This window comes from Hylobates moloch, unplaced genomic scaffold (assembly GCF_009828535.3).
Source record: "Hylobates moloch isolate HMO894 unplaced genomic scaffold, HMol_V3 SCAFFOLD_16, whole genome shotgun sequence".
In the NCBI taxonomy this organism is placed as follows: Eukaryota; Metazoa; Chordata; class Mammalia; order Primates; family Hylobatidae; genus Hylobates; species Hylobates moloch.
The window spans coordinates 34,426,916-34,447,489 of record NW_026652291.1 but is presented as its reverse complement, the minus strand read 5'-3'; the positions used below and the strand labels follow the sequence as shown (position 1 = coordinate 34,447,489).

At 39.9% G+C, this 20,574-nt stretch overlaps 1 protein-coding gene across 6 annotated transcripts in view; it reads left to right on the top strand.

Moving 5' to 3' along the window:
* The window catches only part of PCNX1 (pecanex 1), a 210,935-nt gene that overhangs the window by 24,345 nt on the left and 166,016 nt on the right, over positions 1-20,574 (top strand). For all 6 annotated transcript variants that reach the window (XM_058429893.1, XM_032134763.2, XM_032134758.2 and 3 more), the window contains exon 2: positions 17,225-17,433. In XM_058429893.1, coding sequence (XP_058285876.1) covers positions 17,225-17,433 — 209 coding nt within the window. The remainder of the gene's footprint in view (positions 1-17,224; positions 17,434-20,574) is intronic.

The window sequence follows — 20,574 nt, the reverse complement described above, 5'->3', positions numbered from 1 at the left end:
CTGGAGTGCAGTGGCGCGATCTCGGCTCACTGCAAGCTCCGCCTCCCGGGTTCACGCCATTCTCCTGCCTCAGCCTCTCCGAGTAGCTGGGACTACAGGCGCCCGCCACTACGCCCGGCTAATTTTTTTGTATTTTTAGTAGAGACGGGGTTTCACCGTGGTCTCGATCTCCTGACCTCGTGATCCGCCCGCCTCGGCCTCCCAAAGTGCTGGGATTACAAGCGTGAGCCACCGCGCCCGGCCGAAAGGAGACTTTTAACTGGAATGCTTTACCTCAATCCCTAAGGGGAGACTGTGGCAAGAGGGCTAAATCCCTGGAGCCATGGCCGTTGATATCAGGGCCTTTTCTGAGTCCTTTGGGGGCAGCTTGTATATGGAAAACTGTAAGCCTTATTAAAAACTTTCATATTCTTTCTGATCCCTCTTAATTAACGTTTTCTTTTTTTTTTTTGAGACAGAGTCTCGCTCTGTCGCCCAGGCTGGAGTGCAGTGGCGCAATCTCGGCTCACTGCAAGCTCCGCCTCGCAGGTTCACGCCATTCTCCTGCCTCAGCCTCTCCGAGTAGCTGGGACTACAGGCGCCCGCCACCATGCCCGGCTAATTTTTTATATTTTTAGTAGAGACGGGGTTTCACCGTGGTCTCGATCTCCTGACCTCGTGATCCGCCCGCCTCGGCCTCCCAAAGTGCTGGGATTACAAGCGTGAGCCACCGCGCCCGGCCTAATTAACATTTTCTAAATTTATAGGCAATATTTGAATACTAAGCCCTTCTTTCTCCCTTCTCACCAACATTCTCTCCATCCACCAAAAATGAAAGGTGGGAGAGCTGTGGAACTGAATTGCAAACACTGCAGGAATTAACTTGCCCATTTTCTCTGGGAAAAAGCCAAAGGGGGTTTTTCTATCATTGTGAGTAAGTAGAGGTGTTCCCAACTCCCCACACCTTCGGGCGTACCAGTAGAAAAGCTAAAACTTGAGGCCAATTGGCCATCTTAGAGCTTTACAAAAAAATGGTTCTTTTTCCCATTAGTAAATTGCCCGCAATGTAAACAGCCATAGGATGGACTAATTTTTAGGCAGACAGTAGAAAGAAGGCAGCACTCCTATTGTTATAAATGTTTAGTTTTCATCTCCTGAAAGAGTGTTAAGAAAAGTTAGTCCAGATATATTGATGGATGGAACTTACAATTTACGATAGGATTAGTGTGCGTGTGTGTGTTTTCCCCATGTCTAGGGCATAAGGCATACTGCTTTCAAATTCTGCTAATTTTTGTTTTCATCTTCCAGATTTTTTTGGTATTATTTAATTTTTAGTTATTTTTCTACAGGATGCTATTAGCAGAACAGACAGAACTTTAAAGCCAAAAAATTAAGTTCAGTTTTTCTTAATAAATATGCTAGTGATTGTTTCTGCCGTAGCTCACTAGGAGCACCGTTTTCTTAACTTGGTAGTTGGGAACATTCAGAGATCTTAAACCACACAAAGAGAAACATGGATTTAAGAATTATCTAGGGCCAGGCACGGTGGCTCATGCCTGTAATCCCAGCACTTTCGGAGGCCAAGGCGGGCGGATCACCTGAGGTCGGGAGTTCCAGACCAGCCTGAACAACGTGGATAAACCCTGTATCTACTCAAAATACAAAATTAGCTGGGCGTGGTGGCACATGCCTGTTATCTATCGCAGCTACTCGGGAGGCTGAGGCAGGAGAATCGCTTGAACCTGGGAGGCAGAGGTTGCAGTGAGCCGAGATCGCACCATTGCACTCCAGCCTGGGCAACAAGAGCGAAACTCCATCTCAAAAACAAAAAAACAAAAAGAATAATCGAATAATCTAAATAAATTTAGTGTTTTAAATTTGGAAACGAAACTTTTTCAACTTTTTCTAATAGCCGGATATGAAACTATAACATGTTATAAGGCAGCAAAGTAACAGCTTCCGGGGAGAGACAATTGTATTTATTTGTTATACATTTATAGCTAAACATTTTGAGGAAAAACATCTAGTACAAGGAGATGTGAAGAAATGTAAACTTTGGGGTATCTTTGTGTTTTGAAAGGGTAATCTAGATTGTTTTATTTTTACTTTCTATAATTTTTCTTACAATTAATCTACCTTTTTAGAGAGACAGTAAGACACAGCCTTCATGTTTGTATCTCTTTTTAAATTTTTCCTTTATTGTGCTAACAGACTCTGTTCCTAGTCCCTAGTCAGTTATCTTTTATGTCAAATAGTGACATGTCTATTGAAGTTTTTATTTTTATTTATTTAATTTTATTTATTTATTTATTTATTTATTTTTGAGATGGAATTTCGCTCTTGTTGCCCAGGCTGGAGTGCAGTGGTGCAATCTCAGCTCACTGCAACCTCTGTCTCCTGGGTTCAAGCGATTCTCCTGCCTCAGCCTCCCGAGTAGCTGGGATTACAGGCATGCGCCACCATGCCCGGCTAATTTTGTATTTTTAGTAGAGACGGGGTTTCACCATGTTGGTCAGGCTGGTCTCGAACTTCCGACCTCAGATGATCCGCCTGCCTCGGCCTCCCAAAGTGCTGGGATTACAGGCTTGAGCCACCGCACCCGGCCAAGAAGTTTTTATTATTTTTCTAGGGATTTTTATGGAACCAATTGCATTTTTTACAATAATCCTAAACCATTGTTTTCTAGTGTAAACTGATACATTTTCTCACTGAGGGGGAAGACACCAAAAAACATAAAGGTATAATCCAAAATTGTAAAACTACTTTAAAAAATTAATTATAATTATTTTGCTTGGAGAACAAGCTAGAGGAGCTGTTTTCAGAATTTTGTTACTAAACGCCACTGTTGAATGTGCCTTAATTTCATACATTATGAAAGAGCAATTACTGGCCTATGTTTACTAGCAGCTACTTGCTTTATTGTTGGAAGAAACTGGTGGTGTTGGCGGTGATAGATTTGTAATTGGCATGCATGAAGGAGAAGAGCTTGATGACCTTTTGTTTGGGTTATTGGTTAGAGAAGAAAACAATTTTTCATTTAGAGTCGAGATCAGCAAACTATGGCCCATGGAGGTTTTTGTATGCCCCATGAGCTAAGAATTGTTTTTACGTTTTTAATGCTTGAAAAAAAATTCAAAAGAAGTAATATTTTGTGATGTGTGAGAATTATATGAAATTTGGATTTGTGATTATAAATAAGGTTTTATTGGAACAGCATGTTTATTTGTTTATATATCTATGGCTTCTTTTATGCTGTAACTGTAGAGTTGAGTAGTTACAACAGATCATCTACAAACTGAAGTATATGTTGTTTTGGCCCTAAGAAAAAAGTTTGCTGATCCTGACTGTGTAGCCAAACTGCTCTCTAATATCTAGTTTTGTGCCTTAGTTTCCCTATCTTGAAAATGAGAAGAATAATAGAGCCATGAGGTGATTGTGAGGGCTAAATGAGTTAGTATACTTAAAGCACTTAAAAATGTACCTTGCACATCATAATCACTAAGTATTAGAAGTTAGTTGACATTAAGTGTTAGATTTAATTGATAATCACTTTGTAACTTAGACTGGAAAAGATGCATTGAAATCCATTCTGATGGAAAACAGCTACAAGCATATTAAGGAAGAAATCTTTCGCTACAGTGTACTTTCAGATCTTGAGCCAGTGGTGAAGGAGATAGTGAAAGTTATCAATCCAAAACAAAACCTTTACATTGCTGCACAAGGAAAGGAGTATTGTGTAAAAGATTGCATTTTTACCTTGCAAACTGCTAGCCAAATTATTCACTTGAGTTTTTAAATGAAATAATAAGGTTACCTCATGATGTGTTAATTCTGGTATGACCATTTCTGTGATGCCAAGTGGTGTTTTCGAGTCCTATTAGAAATGTATTTGGTGTCTTGAATAGCTTGAACCTATCACTCCTGGATGAAATTGCACAATTTTTAGTGTTAAAGATAAGCTGTCAGAATTTAAGAAGACTAAACTGTGGGGTAAATGGCTCCGTTTCCCAGCTTGTTTCTCAACATTTGGTTTTCTTCCCTTACTGGAGAGAAAACAAAGTGACATATTTATCCATCTAGCTTAAAAAAATTGTAAAAAACACATAATATAAAATATATTATCTTAACCATTAAAAAAAATTTTTTTTTTCAGAGACAGGGTCTCACTATGTTGCCTAGGCTGGACTTGAACTCCTGGGCTCACTTGATCCTCCCCCCTCAGCCTCCTGTGAGTAGCTGGGATTACAGTCATAACCACTGAGTACAGACATTTTAACCATTTTTAAGTGTACTCTTCAGTAGTGTCAGTGTTAAAATATTCACATTGAAATTACACAAGTCTCTAGGAAGTTCCAAACTTTCCCAGATCTTCTTGCTCACCTTGGACTTAAAAAAATAAAACATTAAAGTAGTCAAATTTATAGAAACACGAAGTAGGTGGTGGTTGCCGGGGGATAGGGGAAAGGAAGTTGTTGTTTAATAGATAGAGGGTTTCAATTTTGTAAAATGAAAAAGTTCTGCAGATAAGTTGCATGACAATGTGAATCACAATTACAGGAAGGGTTTATGATCTATTATGATCTGCTGGTAATATTTTCAGCTGCTCTGGAATCAGCTGAGAGTCCAGTGACGTAATCCAAGTAGAGTAGAGAATAAGTTTAAACTAAGTCACCAGACAGACCGGTGTGTGTCTATGCGCTTTTACCCCCTTTGGGAAAAGTTAAACTGTTAGAGCACAGCTGTCCTTTGTCACCCAGAAACCTCAAGAGTAATCACTGGCAGGGCTTATGCATTTAAATCAGATAGTGGAAAATAAATGGGTAACTTTTGTAATTTGAATAGAAAATACAAGTATTGTTCATCAGGTACTGGTTTCCAGTATTTAATGGTCACCTAAATTTTTATTTTGTTCTAAGTCTTTTCACTGTTCAGTGCTCTTAAAAAAGAAATCCTGAGCTGGGCACAGTGTCTCATGCCTGTAATCCCAGCACTTTGCAAGGCTGAGGTGGGAGAATCACTTGAGGCCAAGAGTTTGAGAACAGCCAGGGCAACATAGCAAGACACTGTCCCTATTTTTAAAAGGAAGTTCTACACTTAATATGTACATCTTGCACATTTCAGTGTGGTTTTGGCACCCAGTTGGCCACTGCTCTTAGCAATATAATAGTAGGGGGAGAGAGTTTATTTAGGTGTGTTTTAAGCATTCATAATCTTTGACTCTTTTTGTAGAGGCAGATCCTGTAGACCATTCAGTGTTAAGTACTCTGTTTTATCTTTTCCCATTTGTCAGAGCCATTAATATTTTCAATGAATTTGTCTAACACTGAGTAATAATGTTGGGGTTGTTGCCTTTCTGTCCACTTAATTAATATCAGTCATTTTTATCTTAATATGGACTACAGTGAATTACAATGGAACTCTTACTTTTCGACATTTTACATTTGAAAATGGAATTGGCAATGTGGTATATAGCAAAATGGGCACTGAAATAGGCATAAAAGCCTCCCTTAATATTGGTATTAAGATGGGTGATCTTGGCTAAGTCATTAAAATTCCTGTCTGGAAATCAAGGTATTGAACTAAATAATTTCCAGGAATTCTGGTTTTTATGACAAATATTTCAGATGGAAACCAGCGTCACACAATTTTTGTAAATTCTCTGAGATGTATATGTGTTTATATGTATCAAAGCAGTTTGTGTTGTGTGTTTCAGAGTGGCCATTTTGCTCAGAAAAGGCTATCCAGAGTACTTTTGTTTTTCATAATGAATATTAGATTTATTAAAGCTATAAATTAAACAACTAGGAATTTTATTTTTATTTTTTATTTTTTATTATACTTTAAGTTCTAGGGTACATGTGCACAATGTACAGATTAGTCACATATGTATACATGTGCCATGTTGGTGTGCTGCACCCATTAACTCCTCATTTACATTAGGTATATCTCCTATTGCTATCGCTCCTCCCTCCCCCCACCCCACGACAGGCCCTGGTGTGTGATGTTCCCCACCCTGTGTCCACATGTTCTCATTGTTCTGTTCCCACCTATGAGTGAGAACATGTGGTGTTTGGTTTTCTGTCCTTGGGACAGTTTGCTCAGAATAATGGTTTCTGGCTTCATCCATGTCCCTACAAAGGACATTAACTCATCCTTTTTTATGGCTGCATAGTATTACATGGTGTATATGTGCCATATTTTCTTAATCCAGTCTATCATTGATGGACATTTGGGTTGGTTCCAAGTCTTTGCTATTGTGAATAGTGCCGCATTAAACATACGTGTGCATGTATCTTTATGGCAGCATGATTTATGATCATTTGGGTATGTACCCAGTAATGGGATGGCTGGGTCAAATGGTATCTCTAGTTCTAGATCCTTGAGGAATTGCCACACTGACTTCCACAATGGTTGAACTAGTTTACAGTCCCACCAACAGTGTAAAAGTGTTCCTATTTCTCCACATCCTCTCCAGCACCTGTTGTTTCCTGACTTTTTAATGATCGCCATTCTAACTGGCGTGAGATGGTATTTCATTGTGGTTTTGATTTGCATTTCTCTGATGGCCAGTGATGATGAGCATTTTTTCATGTGTCTGTTGGCTGCATAAATGTCTTCTTTTGAGAAATGTCTGTTTATATCCTTTGTCCACTTTTGGATGGGGTTGTTTGATTTTTTTCTTGTAAATTTGTTTAAGTTCTTTGTAGATTCTGGATATTAGCCCTTTGTCAGATGGATAGACTGTAAAAATTTTCTCCCATTCTGTAGGTTGCCTGTTCTCTCTGATGGTAGTTTCTTTTGCTGTGCAGAAGCTCTTTAGTTTAATTAGATCCCATTTGTCAATTTTGGCTTTTGTTGCCATTGCTTTTGGTGTTTTAGTCATGAAGTCCTTACCCAAGCCTATGTTCTGAATGGTATTGCCTAGGTTTTCTTCTAGGGTTTTTGTGGTTTTAGGTCTAACATTTAAATCTTTAATCCATCTTGAATTAATTTTTGTATAAGGTGTAAGAAAGGGATCCAGTTTCAGCTTTCTACATATGGCTAGCCAGTTTTCCCAGCACCATTTATTAAATGGTGCTGAAATGTGAAACCACACTGAAATGTGCAAGATGTACATATTAAGTGTAGAACTTCCTTTTAAAAATAGGGACAGTGTCTTGCTATGTTGCCCTGGCTGTTCTCAAACTCTTGGCCTCAAGTGATTCTCCCACCTCAGCCTTGCAAAGTGCTGGGATTACAGGCATGAGACACTGTGCCCAGCTCAGGATTTCTTTTTTAAGAGCACTGAACAGTGAAAAGACTTAGAACAAAATAAAAATTTAGGTGACCATTAAATACTAGAAACCAGTACCTGATGAACAATACTTGTATTTTCTATTCAAATTACAAAATATTTATTAATTAGGGAATCCTTTCCCCATTTCTTGTTTTTGTCAGGTTTGTCAAAGATCAGATAGCTGTAGATGTGTGGTATTACTTCTGAGGGCTCTGTTCTGTTCCATTGGTCTATATCTCTGTTTTGGTACCAGTACCATGCTGTTTTGGTTACTGTAGCGTTGTAGTATAGTTTGAAGTCAGGTAGTGTGATGCCTCTGGCTTTGTTCTTTTTGCTTAGGATTGTCTTGGCAGTGCGGGCTCTTTTTTGGTTCCATATGAACTTTAAAGTAGTTTTTTTCCAATTCTGTGAAGAAAGTCATTGGGAGCTTGATGGGAATGGCATTGAATCTATAAATTACCTGGGGCAGTATGGCCATTTTCACGATATTGATTCTTCCTATCCATGAGCATGGAATGTTCTTCCATTTGTTTGTGTCCTTTTTTATTTCGCTGAGCAGTGGTTTGTAGTTCTCCTTGAAGAGGTCGTTCACATCCCTTGTAAGTTGGATTCCAAGGTATTTTATTCTCTTTGAAGCAATTGTGAATGGGAGTTCATTCATGATTTGGCCCTCTGTCTGTTATTGGTATATAGGAATTCTTGTGATTTTTGCACATTGATTTTGTATCCTGAGACTTTGCTGAAGTTGCTTCAGCTTAAGGAGATTTTGGGCTGAGATGATGGGGTTTTCTAAATATACAATCATGTCATCTGCAAACAGGGACAATTTGACTTCCTCTCTTCCTAATTGAATACCCTTTGTTTCCTTCTCCTGTCTGATTGCCCTGGCCAGAACTTCCAACACTATGTTGAATAGGAGTGGTGAGAGAGGGCATCCCTGTCTTGTGCCAGTTTTCAAAGGGAATGCTTCCAGTTTTTGCCCATTTAGTATGATATTGGCTGTGGGTTTGTCATAAATAGCTCTTATTGTTTTGAGATACATCCCATCAATACCTAGTTTATTGAGAGTGTTTAGCATGAAGCGCTGTTGAATTTTGTCAAAGGTCTTTTCTGCATCTATTGAGATAATCATGTGGTTTTTGTCTTTGGTTCTGTTTGTATGCTGGATTAGGTTTATTGATTTGCGTATGTTGAACCAGCCTTGCATCCCAGGGATGAAGCCAACTTGATCATGGTGAATAAGCTTTTTGATGTGCTGCTGGATTTGGTTTGCCCATATTTTATTGAAGATTTTTGCATCAATGTTCATCAGGGATATTGGTCTGAAATTCTCTTTTTTTGTTGTGTCTGCCAGGCTTTGGTATTAGGATGATGCTGGCCTCATAAAATGAGTTAGGGAGGATTCCCTCTTTTTCTATCGATTGGAATAGTTTCAGAAGGAGTGGTACCAGTTCCTCTTTGTCCTTCTGGTAGAATTTGGTTGTGCATCCCTTTGGTCCTGGACTTTTTTTGGTTGGTAGGCTATTAATTATTGCCTCAGTTTCAGAGCCTGCTATTGGTCTATTCAGGGATTCAACTTCTTCCTAGTTTAGTCTTGGGAGGGTGTATGTGTCGAGGAATTTATCCATTTCTTCTAGATTCTCCAGCTTATTTGTGTAGAGGTGTTTATGGTATTCTCTGATGGTAGTTTGTATTTCTGTGGGATCGGCGGTGATGTCCCCTTTATCATTTTTTATTGCGTCTATTTGATTCTTCTCTCTTTTCTTCTTTATTAATCTTGCAAGCAGACTATCAATTTTGTTGATCTTTTCAAAAAACCAGCTCCTGGAGTCATTGATTTTTTGAAGGGTTTTTTGTGTCTCTATCTCCTTCAGTTCTGCTCTGATCTTAGTTATTTCTTGCCTTCTGCTAGCTTTTGAATGTGTTTGCTCTTGCTTCTCTAGTTCTTTTAATTGTGATGTTAGGGTGTCAGTTTTAGATCTTTCCTGCTTTCTCTTGTGGGCATTTAGTGCTGTAAATTTCCCTCTACACACTGCTTTAAATGTGTCCCAGAGATTCTGGTATGTTTGTGTCTTTGTGCTCACTGGTTTCAAAGAACATCTTTATTTCTGCTTTCATTTCGTTATGTACTCAATAGTCATTCAGGAGCAGGTTGTTCAGTTTCCATGTAGTTGAGCGGTTTTGAGTGAGTTTCTTAATCCTGAGTTCTAGTTTGATTGCACTGTGGTCTGAGAGACAGTTTGTTATAACTTCTGTTCTTTTACATTTGCTGAGGTGTGCTTTACTTCCAACTGTGTGGTCAGTTTTGAAATAAATGCAGCATGTTGCTGAGAAGAATGTATATTCAGTTGATTTGGGGTGGAGAGTTCTGTAGGTGTCTATTAGGTCCACTTGGTGCAGAGCTGAGTTCAATTCCTGGATATCCTTGATAACTTTCTGTCTGGTTGATCTGTCTAATGTTGACAGTGGGGTGTTAAAGTCTCCCATTATTGTGTGGGAGTCTAAGTCTCTTTGTAGCTCTCTAAGGACTTGCTTTGTGAATCTGGGTGCTCCTATATTGGGTGCATATATATTTAGGATAGTTAGCTCTTCTTGTTGAATTGATACCTTTACCATTATGTAATGGCCTTCTTTGTCTCTTTTGATCTTTGTTGGTTTAAAGTCTGTCTTATCAGAGACTAGGATTGCAACCCTGCTTTTTATTGTTTTCCATTTGCATGGTAATCTTCCTTCATCCCTTTATTTTGAGCCTTTGTGTGTCTCTGCACATGAGATGGGTCTCCTGAATGCAGCGCACACTGATGGGTCTTGACTCTTTATCCAATTTGCCAGTCTGTGTCTTTTAATTGGAGCATTTAGCCCATTTACATTTAAGGTTAATATTGTTATGTGTGACTTTGATCCTGTCATTATGATGCTAGCTGGTTATTTTGCCCGTTAGTTGAGGCAGTTTCTTGCTAGCATCGATGGTCTTTACAATTTGGCATGTTTTTGCAGTGGTTGCTACTGGTTGTTCCTTTCCATGTTTAGTGCTTCCTTCAGGAGCTCTTGTCACCAGGTCTGGTGACAAAATCTCTCAGCATTTGCTTGTCTGTAAAGGATTTTATTTCTCCTTCACATATGAAGCTTAGTTTGGCTGGATATGAAATTCTGGGTTGAAAATTCTTTTCTTTAAGAATGTTGAATATTGGCCCCCACTGTCTTATGGATTGTAGAGTTTCTGCCGAGAGATCAGCTGTTAGTCTGATGGGCTTCCCTTTGTGGGTAACCTGACCTTTCTCTCTGGCTGCCCTTAATATTTTTTTCTTCATTTCAACTTTGGTGAATCTGACAATTGTGTGTCTTGGAGTTGCTCTTCTCGAGGAGTATCTTTGTGGCATTCTCTGTATTTTCTGAATTTGAATGTTGGCCTGCTTTGCTAGGTTGGGGAAATTCTCCTGGATAATATCCTGAAGAGTGTCTTCCAACTTGGTTCCATTCTTCCTGTCACTTTCAGGTACACCAATCAGACATAGATTTGGTCTTTTCACATAGTCCCATATTTCTTGGAGGCTTTGTTCATTTCTTTTTACTTTTTTCTCTAAACTTCTCTTCTCACTTCATTTCATTCATTTGATCTTCAGTCACTGATACCCTTTCTTCCACTTGATCAAATCGGTTACTGAAGGTTGTGCATGCGTCATGTAGTTCTCATGCCATGGTTTTCATCTCCATCAGGTTATTTAAGGTCTTCTCTACATTGTTTATTCTAGTTAGCCATTCATCTAATCTTTTTTCAAGGTTTTTAGCTTCTTTGCGATGGGTTCGAACATCCTCCTTTAGCTTGGAGAAGTTTGTTATTACTGATCTTTTGAAGCCTACTTCTGTGAACTCGTCAAAGTCATTCTCTCTCCCTTTGTTCTGTTGCTGGCGAGGAGCTGCATTCCTTTGGAGGAGAAGAGGCACTCTGATTTTTAGAATTTTCAGATTTTCTGCTCTGGTTCCTCCCCATCTTTGTGGTTTTATCTACCTTTGGTCTTTGATGATGGTGATGTACAGATGGGATTTTGGTGTGGATGTCCTTTCTGTTTGTTAGTTTTCCTTCTAACAGTCAGGACTCTCGGCTGCAGGTCTATTGGAGTTTGCTGGAGGTCCACTCCAGACCCTGTTTGCCTGGGTATCACCAGCGGAGCCTGCAGAACAGCAAATATTGCAGAATGGCGATTGTTGCTGCTTGATCCTTCCTCTGGAAGCTTCGTCTCAGAGGGGCATCTGGCTGTATGAGGTGTCAGTTGGTCTGTACTGGGAGGTGTCTCCCAGTTAGGCTACTTGGGGGTCAGGGACCCACTTGAGGAGGCAGTTTGTCCATTCTCAGATCTCAAACTCCGTGCTGGGAGAACCACTACTCTCTTCAAAGCTGTCAGACAGGGATGTTTAAGTCTGCAGAAGTTTCTGCTGCCTTTTGTTCAGCTATGCCTTGCCCCCAGAGGTGGAGTCTACAGAGGCAGGCAGGCCTCCTTGAACTGTGGTGAGCTCCACCCAGTTCGCGCTTCCTGGTGGCTTTGTTTACCTACTCAAGCCTCAGCAATGGCAGATGCCCCTCCCCCAGCCTTGCTGCCGCCTTGCAGTTCAATCTCAGACTGCTCTGCTAGGAGTGAGTGAGGCTCTGTGGGCGTGGGACCCTCCGAACCAGGCGTGGGATATAATCTCCTGGTGTGCTGTTTGCTAAGACCCTTGGAAAAGCGCAGTATTAGGGTGGGAGTGTCCCGATTTTCCAGGTACCATCTGGCACAGCTTCCCTTGGCTAGGAAAGGGAATTCACCGACCCCTTGCACTTCCTGGGTGAGGCGATGCCCCGCCCTGCTTCAGCTCACACTCTGTGGGCTGTACCCACTGCCTGACAGGCCCCAGTGAGGTGAACCCGGTACCCGAGTTGGAAATGCAGAAGTCACCCGTCTTCTGCATCGCTCACACTGGGAGCTGTAGACTGGAGCTGTTCCTATTCGGCCATCTTACAACTAAGAATTTTAAACTCAACTCTTTACAGGTCTAACATATTTTAACAATAATTTAAAAAGGTTTTTTAAAATAACTTAAGACCTTATCAAATTGCATTTGTAAATTTAGTATTCATTTTTAAGGATTTAAATTATCTGACAAATGTTTGCAAGTTGAGAGGCTATAGAAAAAACAAACTATTCTCCTACTTTGCTATCACAGCACAGAACACTTCTGACAGCAGATGTGTGGGGGTGTCCCCACACACCAAGCAGTCAACCAATTTCTGCAGCAGGTGCTTCAGCAGACACCAGCTGGGTATCCTCCAATTCAATTCAATTCGGACATTGTCTACCTGGAGATATTATTAATACAAAGGATACAAATGAAAAGTTGAATGAGGCAAGGCATGTGGGAAGGGCCCTGGAGCTTCCATGCTGTCTCTGGGCATGGAAGTTCCAGAAACCTTCATGTGTTAGGTATCATGAGGCTCTTGAATCCAAGCCTTTTGGGTTTTTATAGAAGCTTCATTATGTAGTCGTGATTGATTACATCATTTGGTGATTGATATGGTTTGATTTTGTGTCCCCACCCAAATCTCACCTTGAATTGTGATAATCCCCACATATCAACTGCAGGACCACGTGGAGATAACTGAATCATGGGGGTGGTTTCCCTCATGCTGTTCTTGAGATATAGTGAGTTCTCACCAGATCTGATGGTTTTATAAGGGGCTTCCCCCTTCACTGGGTACTCACTTCTTTCTCCTGCTGCCCTGTGAAGAGGTGCCTTTTGCCATGATTGTAAGTTTCCTGAGGCCTCCCCAGCCATGCAGAACTGTGAGTCAATTAAACCTCTTTTCCTTATAAATTACCCAGTCTCGGGTATTTCTTCATAGCAGCATGAGAACGGACTAATACAGTAAATTGGTACCAGATAGTGGGGCACTGCTGAAAAGATACCCCAAAATGTGGAAGTGACTTTGGAACTGGGTAACAGGCAGAGGTTGGAACAGTTTGGAGGGCTCAGAAGAAGACAGGAAGATGTGGGAAAGTTTGGAACTTCCTAGAGACTTGTTGAATGGCTTTGACCAAAATGCCGATAGTGATAGGGACAATGAAGTCTAGGCTGAGATGGTCTTAGATGGACATGAAGAACTTATTAGGGACTGGAATAAAGGTGACTCTTGCTATGCTTTATTAGCAAAGAGACTGGCGGCATTTTGCTCCTGCCCTAGAGATCTGTGGAACTTTGAACTTGAGAGAAATGATGTAGGGTATCTGGTGGAAGAAATTTCTAAGCAGCGAAGTGTTCAAGAGGTGACAGAGCATAAAAGTTTGGAAAATTTACAGCCTGATGATGCAATAGAAAACACAACCCCATTTTCTGGGGAGGCATTCAAGAAAGCTGCTTAAATTTGCATAAGTAACGAGGAGCCAAATGTTAATCACCAAGACAATGGTGAAAATGTCTCCAGTGCATATCGGAGGTCTTCACGGCAGCCCCTCCCATCACGAGCCCAGAGGCCTAGGAGGAAAAAAATGGTTTCTTGGGCGAGGCCCAGGGCCTTGCTGCTTTGTGCAGTCTCTGGACTTGGTACCCTGCATCCCAGCTGTGGTTAAAAGGGACCAATGTGCAGCTCAGCCTGTTGCTTCAGAGGGTGCAAGCATCAAGCATTGGTGCCTTACATGTGGTGTTGGTCCTGTGGATGCACAGAAGCCAAGAATTGAGGTTTGGGAACCTTTGCCTAGATTTCAGAGGATGTATGGAAGTACCTGGATTTCCAGGCAGAAGTCTGCTGCAGTGGTGGAGCCCTTATGGAAAACCTCTGCTAGGGCACTGTGGAAGGGAAGTGTGGAGTTGGACTCCCCCGATACAGAGTCCCCATTGGGCATGGCCTAACAGAGCTGTGAGAAGAGGGCTGCTGTCCTCCAGTCCCCAGAATGGTAGATCCAACAGCTTGCACCATGTGCGTAGAAAAGCCACACTCAGTGCAAGCCCATGAGCCAGCCAGGAGGGGAGCTGTACCCTGCAAAGCCACAGGGATGGAGCTGTCCAAGGCCATGGGAGCCCACGTCTTGCATCAGTGACCTGGATGTGAGACATGGAGTCAAGGGAGATCATTTCAGAGCTTTAAAATTTGATTGCCCTGCTGGATTTTGGACTTGCATTGGGGCCTGTAGTCCCTTTGTTTAGGCCGATTTCTCCCATTTGGAATGAGTGTATTTACCCAATGCCTGTATCCCCATTGTATCTAGGAAGTAGCTAACTTGCTTTTGATTTTACAGGCTCATAGGTGGAAGTGACTTGCCTTGTCTCTGATAAAACTTTGGACTTGGACTTTTGAGTTAATGCTGGAATGAGTTAAGAGTTTGGGGGACAGTTGGAAGCACGTGATTGTGTTTTGAAATGTGAGGATGTGAGATTTGGGAAGGGCCAGGGTGAAATGATGTGGCTTGGCTGTGTGTCCCTACCCAAATCTCACCTTGAATTGTGATAATCCCCATGTGTCTAGAGTAGGACCAAATGGAGATAATTGAATCATGGGGGCATTTCTCCCCTTCAGTTCTCGTGATAATTAGTGAGTCCTCATGAGAACTGATGGTTTTGTAAGGGGCTTCCCCTTCACTGGGTATTCATTTCTCTCTCCTGCTGCCCTGTGAAGAGGTGCCTTCTGCCATGATTGTAAGTTTCCTGAGGCCTTCTCAGCCATGTGGAACTGTGAGTTAAACCTCTTTTCTTTATAAATTGCCCATTCTTGGGTATTTCTTCATAGTAGCATGAGAGTGGACTAATACAGTGATCAACTCATCCTACAGCCCCTCTTCCCTCCCTTTAGGTTGAGAGTTAGGACTTCAGTCCAACCCTCTAATCGGGAGGTTGGTTCCCCTGGAAACCAGCCCTGGCTCCTGAGGCTATCCAGGAGCCCTCAGGCACCAGTCAAGCTAATAGTGAACAAAAAGACACTTACCAGTTTGGAGATTCCAAGGATTTTAAGAGTTTATGCCAGAAAATGGGGATGAAGACCAAATACATATTTCACAATATCATACAAGTACTCAACTCTTGCAAATCTGATATTAATGTATTTTGTAAACTTCTAAATATATTTCCCAACTTAAAATTATAAGCCCAAACAAGTTATTCAGTAACATTTTAAGTTGGAATCACAAGTTTAATTTTTTTAGATACATTAATATGCAGGACTTCTTAATCCAAGTATTTAAAAATAACAAATATTTAATACATACCTATTATGCTCACACTCAACACAAAAGTATTAATTTGTGGACTTTATGTTTTTCCATCCTAATTTCAACCCACACTCTTTCCCTCTCAAAAACTTTTTTTTTCTTTTTAAAGAAACTTTGAAGCTAGGCGCGGTGGCTCACGCCTGTAATCCCAGCACTTTGGGAGGCCGAGGCAGGCAGATCATGAGGTCAGGAGATTGAGACCATCCTGGCTAACATGGTGAAACCCCGTCTCTACTAAAAATACAAAAAATTAGCCGGGCGAGGTGGCAGGCGCCTGTAGTCCCAGCTACTCAGGAGGCTGAGGCAGGAGAATGGCGTGAACCCCTGGGGGTGGAGCCTGCAGTGAGCCAAGATCGCGCCACTGCACTCCAGCCTGGGTGACAGCGAGACTCTGTCTCAAAAAAAAAAAAAGAGAAAAGAAACTTTGATCTTATCTGTATTCTAAACCTGCCTGGCTCATCAAGACCTTTTTATTTTTGTCTCAAGTGATTTGAGGTTCACTTTTTTTTTTTTTTTTTAACTGGAATCTCACTGTGTCACCCAGGCTGGAGTGCAGTGGCATGATCTTGGCTCACTAGAACCTCACCTCCCAGGTTCAAGTGATCTCCTGCCTTGGCCTCCCAAGTAGCTGGGATTACAAGTGCCCACCACTACACCTGGCTAGAGGTTACTCTTTTAAAGCCAATTTGGGGTCATGTTCTCAGATAACTGAGATTGAATCTTGTGAAAACATGTGGGGTCTAGAGCTATAGATGTCTGGGTGATTTTTCTCATGAAATTGGGATAAGTTGAGCCTCATTGTATTACCTCTGCCAGTAGTGACTCTAGGCCTTGCCTTCCCAGTGAGCTGGTCTCCAAGCCTGCCACCTGTGGACTCAAGTTCCCCATCACTGAATCCTCCTGTGTGATGGGCCTTCAGCCCCACACCCAGGATGTTTGGCTGACTTATTTTATTTAATCTGTTACTTGATTCTGTTCTGTGTTCTTTTATTCTGTTTGGCAGGCTACAATTTTTAAGTATTTTAAATGTTTAACTATTTTAAAATAAAACCCACCTGGATTTTGCATGTCTTCCATATCTTACCTAGTTTTACAGTCACAGTTCTAAGGTCATTCTCATGACAGTTTTAACTTCCAATTTTCGGGAATACAAAGAATGTATCCTAAAAAATGGTTGCACAGAGCCCATAAACAGACATTATATTTGGATCACAACCTTGATTTCTTCACATATACTGTAATGTGATACCTTTGTTCTCCAATTGTATAATAAGGCTTTTGGCATGGACCATATACCTGTGCTGTCCAGTGGGAATGTAATGCAGGAAAGCCATATATGTAATTTAACATTTTCTAGTAGCCACATTAAGTAAAAAGAAACACATGAAATTAATTTTAATAATGTTTTATTTTACCAGTATAATCTAAGTATTATTTCAACATGTAGTCAACATAAAAATGGAGATATTTTACATTTTTTTATATTGAATCTTTAAAATGCGGTGTTTATTCTCACTTTACATCTCAGTTCAAACTAGCCATATTTCAATTACTCAGCCACATGTAGCTAGTGTCTTTTGCATTGGGCATTGAAGCTGCTAAGTTTTGCAGCTTAGCGCTGGTAACATAGTTGTTGCTTTGTGTGTAAATGTGTTTATTATTTTAGATACAGCTTTATCTAACTGAATACAGTAGAAAGTATTTTAAAATGTATTTCCTTAATTTCTTTCTCTTAAAGGCCCTTCCTTCTACCATGATTATAGTAGCAGTTTATTGTCCTGTGATAGCTGCTGTTTTCATTGTTCTGAAGATGGTCAACTATCGACTACACAGAGCACTTGATGCTGGAGAAGTTGTAGATAGGACTGCAAATGAGTTCACGGATCAGCGAACCAAAGCTGAACAAGGCAACTGTTCAACCAGGAGAAAAGACAGCAATGGACCGAGGTAAGGAAACCTATATCATTGATTGATTGTAATGATTTAGATCATGTTATCTGTATAATGATGTGATTATTATGTTGTACTTGTTTTCTTTATATGGTTTTAAGGCAGTGTTAGATCTTACCACTGTAGATACAATGATGGGTACGTATTTTAATATTAGAACAGAGCTAAGCTAACTGGCATGTTTGGGGGATTAAATCAATATTCTTGGCCTCATTGCTAGACAGGTTAGAACAGTACTGTTGCGGGAAGACAGGGACCCCGAACAGAGGGACCAGCTGAAGCCACAGCAGAAGAACATAAATTGTGAAGATTTCATGGACATTTGTTAGTTCCCCAAATTAATACTTTTATAATTTCTTATGCCTGTCTTTACTACAATCTCTGAACATAAATTGTGAAGATTTCATGGACGTTTATCACTTCCTCAATCAATACTCTTATAATTTCCTATGCCTGTCCTTACTTTAATCTCGTAATCCCGTCTTCTTTGTAAGCTGAGGATGTATGTCGCCTCAGAATCCTGTGATGATTGCATTATCTGTACAGATTGTTTGTAGAGCATGTGTGTTTGACCAATATGAAATCCGGGCACCTAGAAAAGGAACAGGATAACAGCGATTTTCAGGGAACAAGGGAGATAACCATAAAGTCTGACTGCCTGCAGGCCGGGCAGAACAGAGTCATATTTCTCTTCTTGCAAAAGCAAATAAGAGAAATATCGCTGAATTCTTTTTCTTAGCAAGGAACAGCCCTGGAAAAAGAATGCATTCCCAGGGGGAGGCCTCTAAAATGGCTACTCTGGGAGTGTCTGTCTTATGCAGTTGTGGATAAGGCATGAAATATGCCCTGGTCTCCAGCAGCGCCCCCAGGCTTGTTAGGATTGGGAAATTCCAGCCTGGCGAAATTCTAGTCAGACTGGTTCTCTGCTCTTGAACCGTTTCCTGTTAAGATGTTTATCAATGACAATGCATGCACAGCGGGACAGTGAACCTCATCAGTAATTCTAATTTCACCCTGGCCTTGTGACCTTGCCCTGCCCATTTGCCTTGTGATGTTTTATTGCCCTTGAAGCATGTGATCTCTGTGACCCACACCCTATTCATACACCCCTCCCCGTTTGAAATCCATAATAAAAACTTGCTGGTTTTGCGGCTCGGGGCATCACGGAACTTGCCAACATGTGATGTCTGCCCCGGACAGCCAGCTTTAAAATTTCTCTCTTTTGTACTCTTTCCCTTTATTTCTCAGACCGGCCGACACTTAGGGAAAATAGAAAAGAACCTATGTTGAAATATTGGGGGCTGGTTCCCCTGATAAATACACTACCGTATGATAGTTACTTACACTAAAGACCAAAACCAGCAGCCTAAAGAAATTATTGAGCATGGCTTATAAATCTCAGCATTTATTTTTATTTACTCGTATAAATAAAATGTGTGTGTGTGTGTGTGTGTGTGTACACGTGTGTATATATAGACATGTATATATGTATATGTGTGTGTATATATGTATATGTACACATATGTATATATACACACATATGTATATATATATACACACATATGTATATATATATATACACATACACACACACATCTTAAGCAAATTGTGATATTTTACTTGACATTTATAGGTAGTATACTTTACTTAACCTATTATAAATTTCTTTCAATTGTATATTCTTACCTTAGAAACTTAGCTGTTTCTTTCCTACATCTTTGCAAGACTGACTTCTTAGGATTCAACTGTGATTTGATGTCAGCTTCTCCTGGAGGCTTTCCTTTCCCATCCCAGCTGAAGTGATCCCCCTGTTGCCCAGTCACATTCTGTAGCATGACCTTGGCCTTGCCCACTTTCCACTTTACCTATTTGACAGAAGTAGGTACTTTATTCATAGTCAAAAGTTTGTGACCTTACAGAAAATAATAGGTACCCCTAATATAACTCTTGGAAAAGTTTTTTTGTGAACACTTGACATATCTCAAAACAATTCTAGCAGGTAGATGCTGTTATTATCCCTGATTTACAGATGTGGAAACCAAGTTGAGAAAGATCAAATAATCTAAGCAGTTGTTTCCACTGAGCATAATATGAAATATTTCAGACATCAAGACATAAATAATATAACAAAAAGTGGGTACTCCTCTGTTAAGACTGGTGATATTTCTATATATTTTCCAGGGCATTGAAAGCCTTTGTTTATTCCTTTTCAATTCCATTTTTTTCCTTATTCTTAACATGAGTACCCTGTTTGTTAATTAAACACATATTTTACCCTCATAATTTTTGTTTATTGCCTTAATCACTGTCTGAAATTATCTTAACATTTATTTGCATTGATGAACTTCTTGAAGGTAATGGCCTTATTTTTCTTATAAACTATTGTAGTCCCAGTTCCAAAATCAGTGTCTGGCAATGATAGGTACTCAGCAAATATTTGAAGTAGTGAAAACAATTATTCTGTGATATTATGTTTAATGATGCACAGTATCTCATTATGTCGATGTATTTTATCCTATTTTAAATTATATCAATTATTTTGAAATTTAAATATTAGATAACTGTGATGTTTAAATTTTAAATGATTAAATGTTTTACTATAGTTTTTCAGAGGTGGAATTGCTAGAAATGCTATGCACATTTTTAAGTTTTCCAATATGTATTGCCAAATTCCCAAGATTTTACCATTTAATGACTATGACCAGAAATTCAGCTGCCTCTTTTTTTTGCACTTTTGACAACTCTGAGTATTTAGTATTTTGAAAAACTGTGATATCTCATTGTTTAATATTGTTTAATATGTAAGTAATTAAATTATTGTTTAATATTCCTGTTTTTGAATTACTAGTGAAATGGAGGTATTTTTCTTATTGCCATTTATATTATTCTGTGAATTGTATATTTTTCTGTTGGTGGATTTTTTTTTTTGCTATTGATTTTGGGACTTTTTTTAAACAAAAGATACTAGCTCTTCTGTGTCAAATACTCTTCCTCAGTTTATAGCATTTTATTTGTCACTGTCTTTATATCCTGTAATTTATTTTTCTGTGGTCCAATTTTGTATGTTTGTTATTTCTGCTTTTGATAAACATGTTTTCTAAGATTTTCCTTCCCTCAAATTATATAAATATATAATAA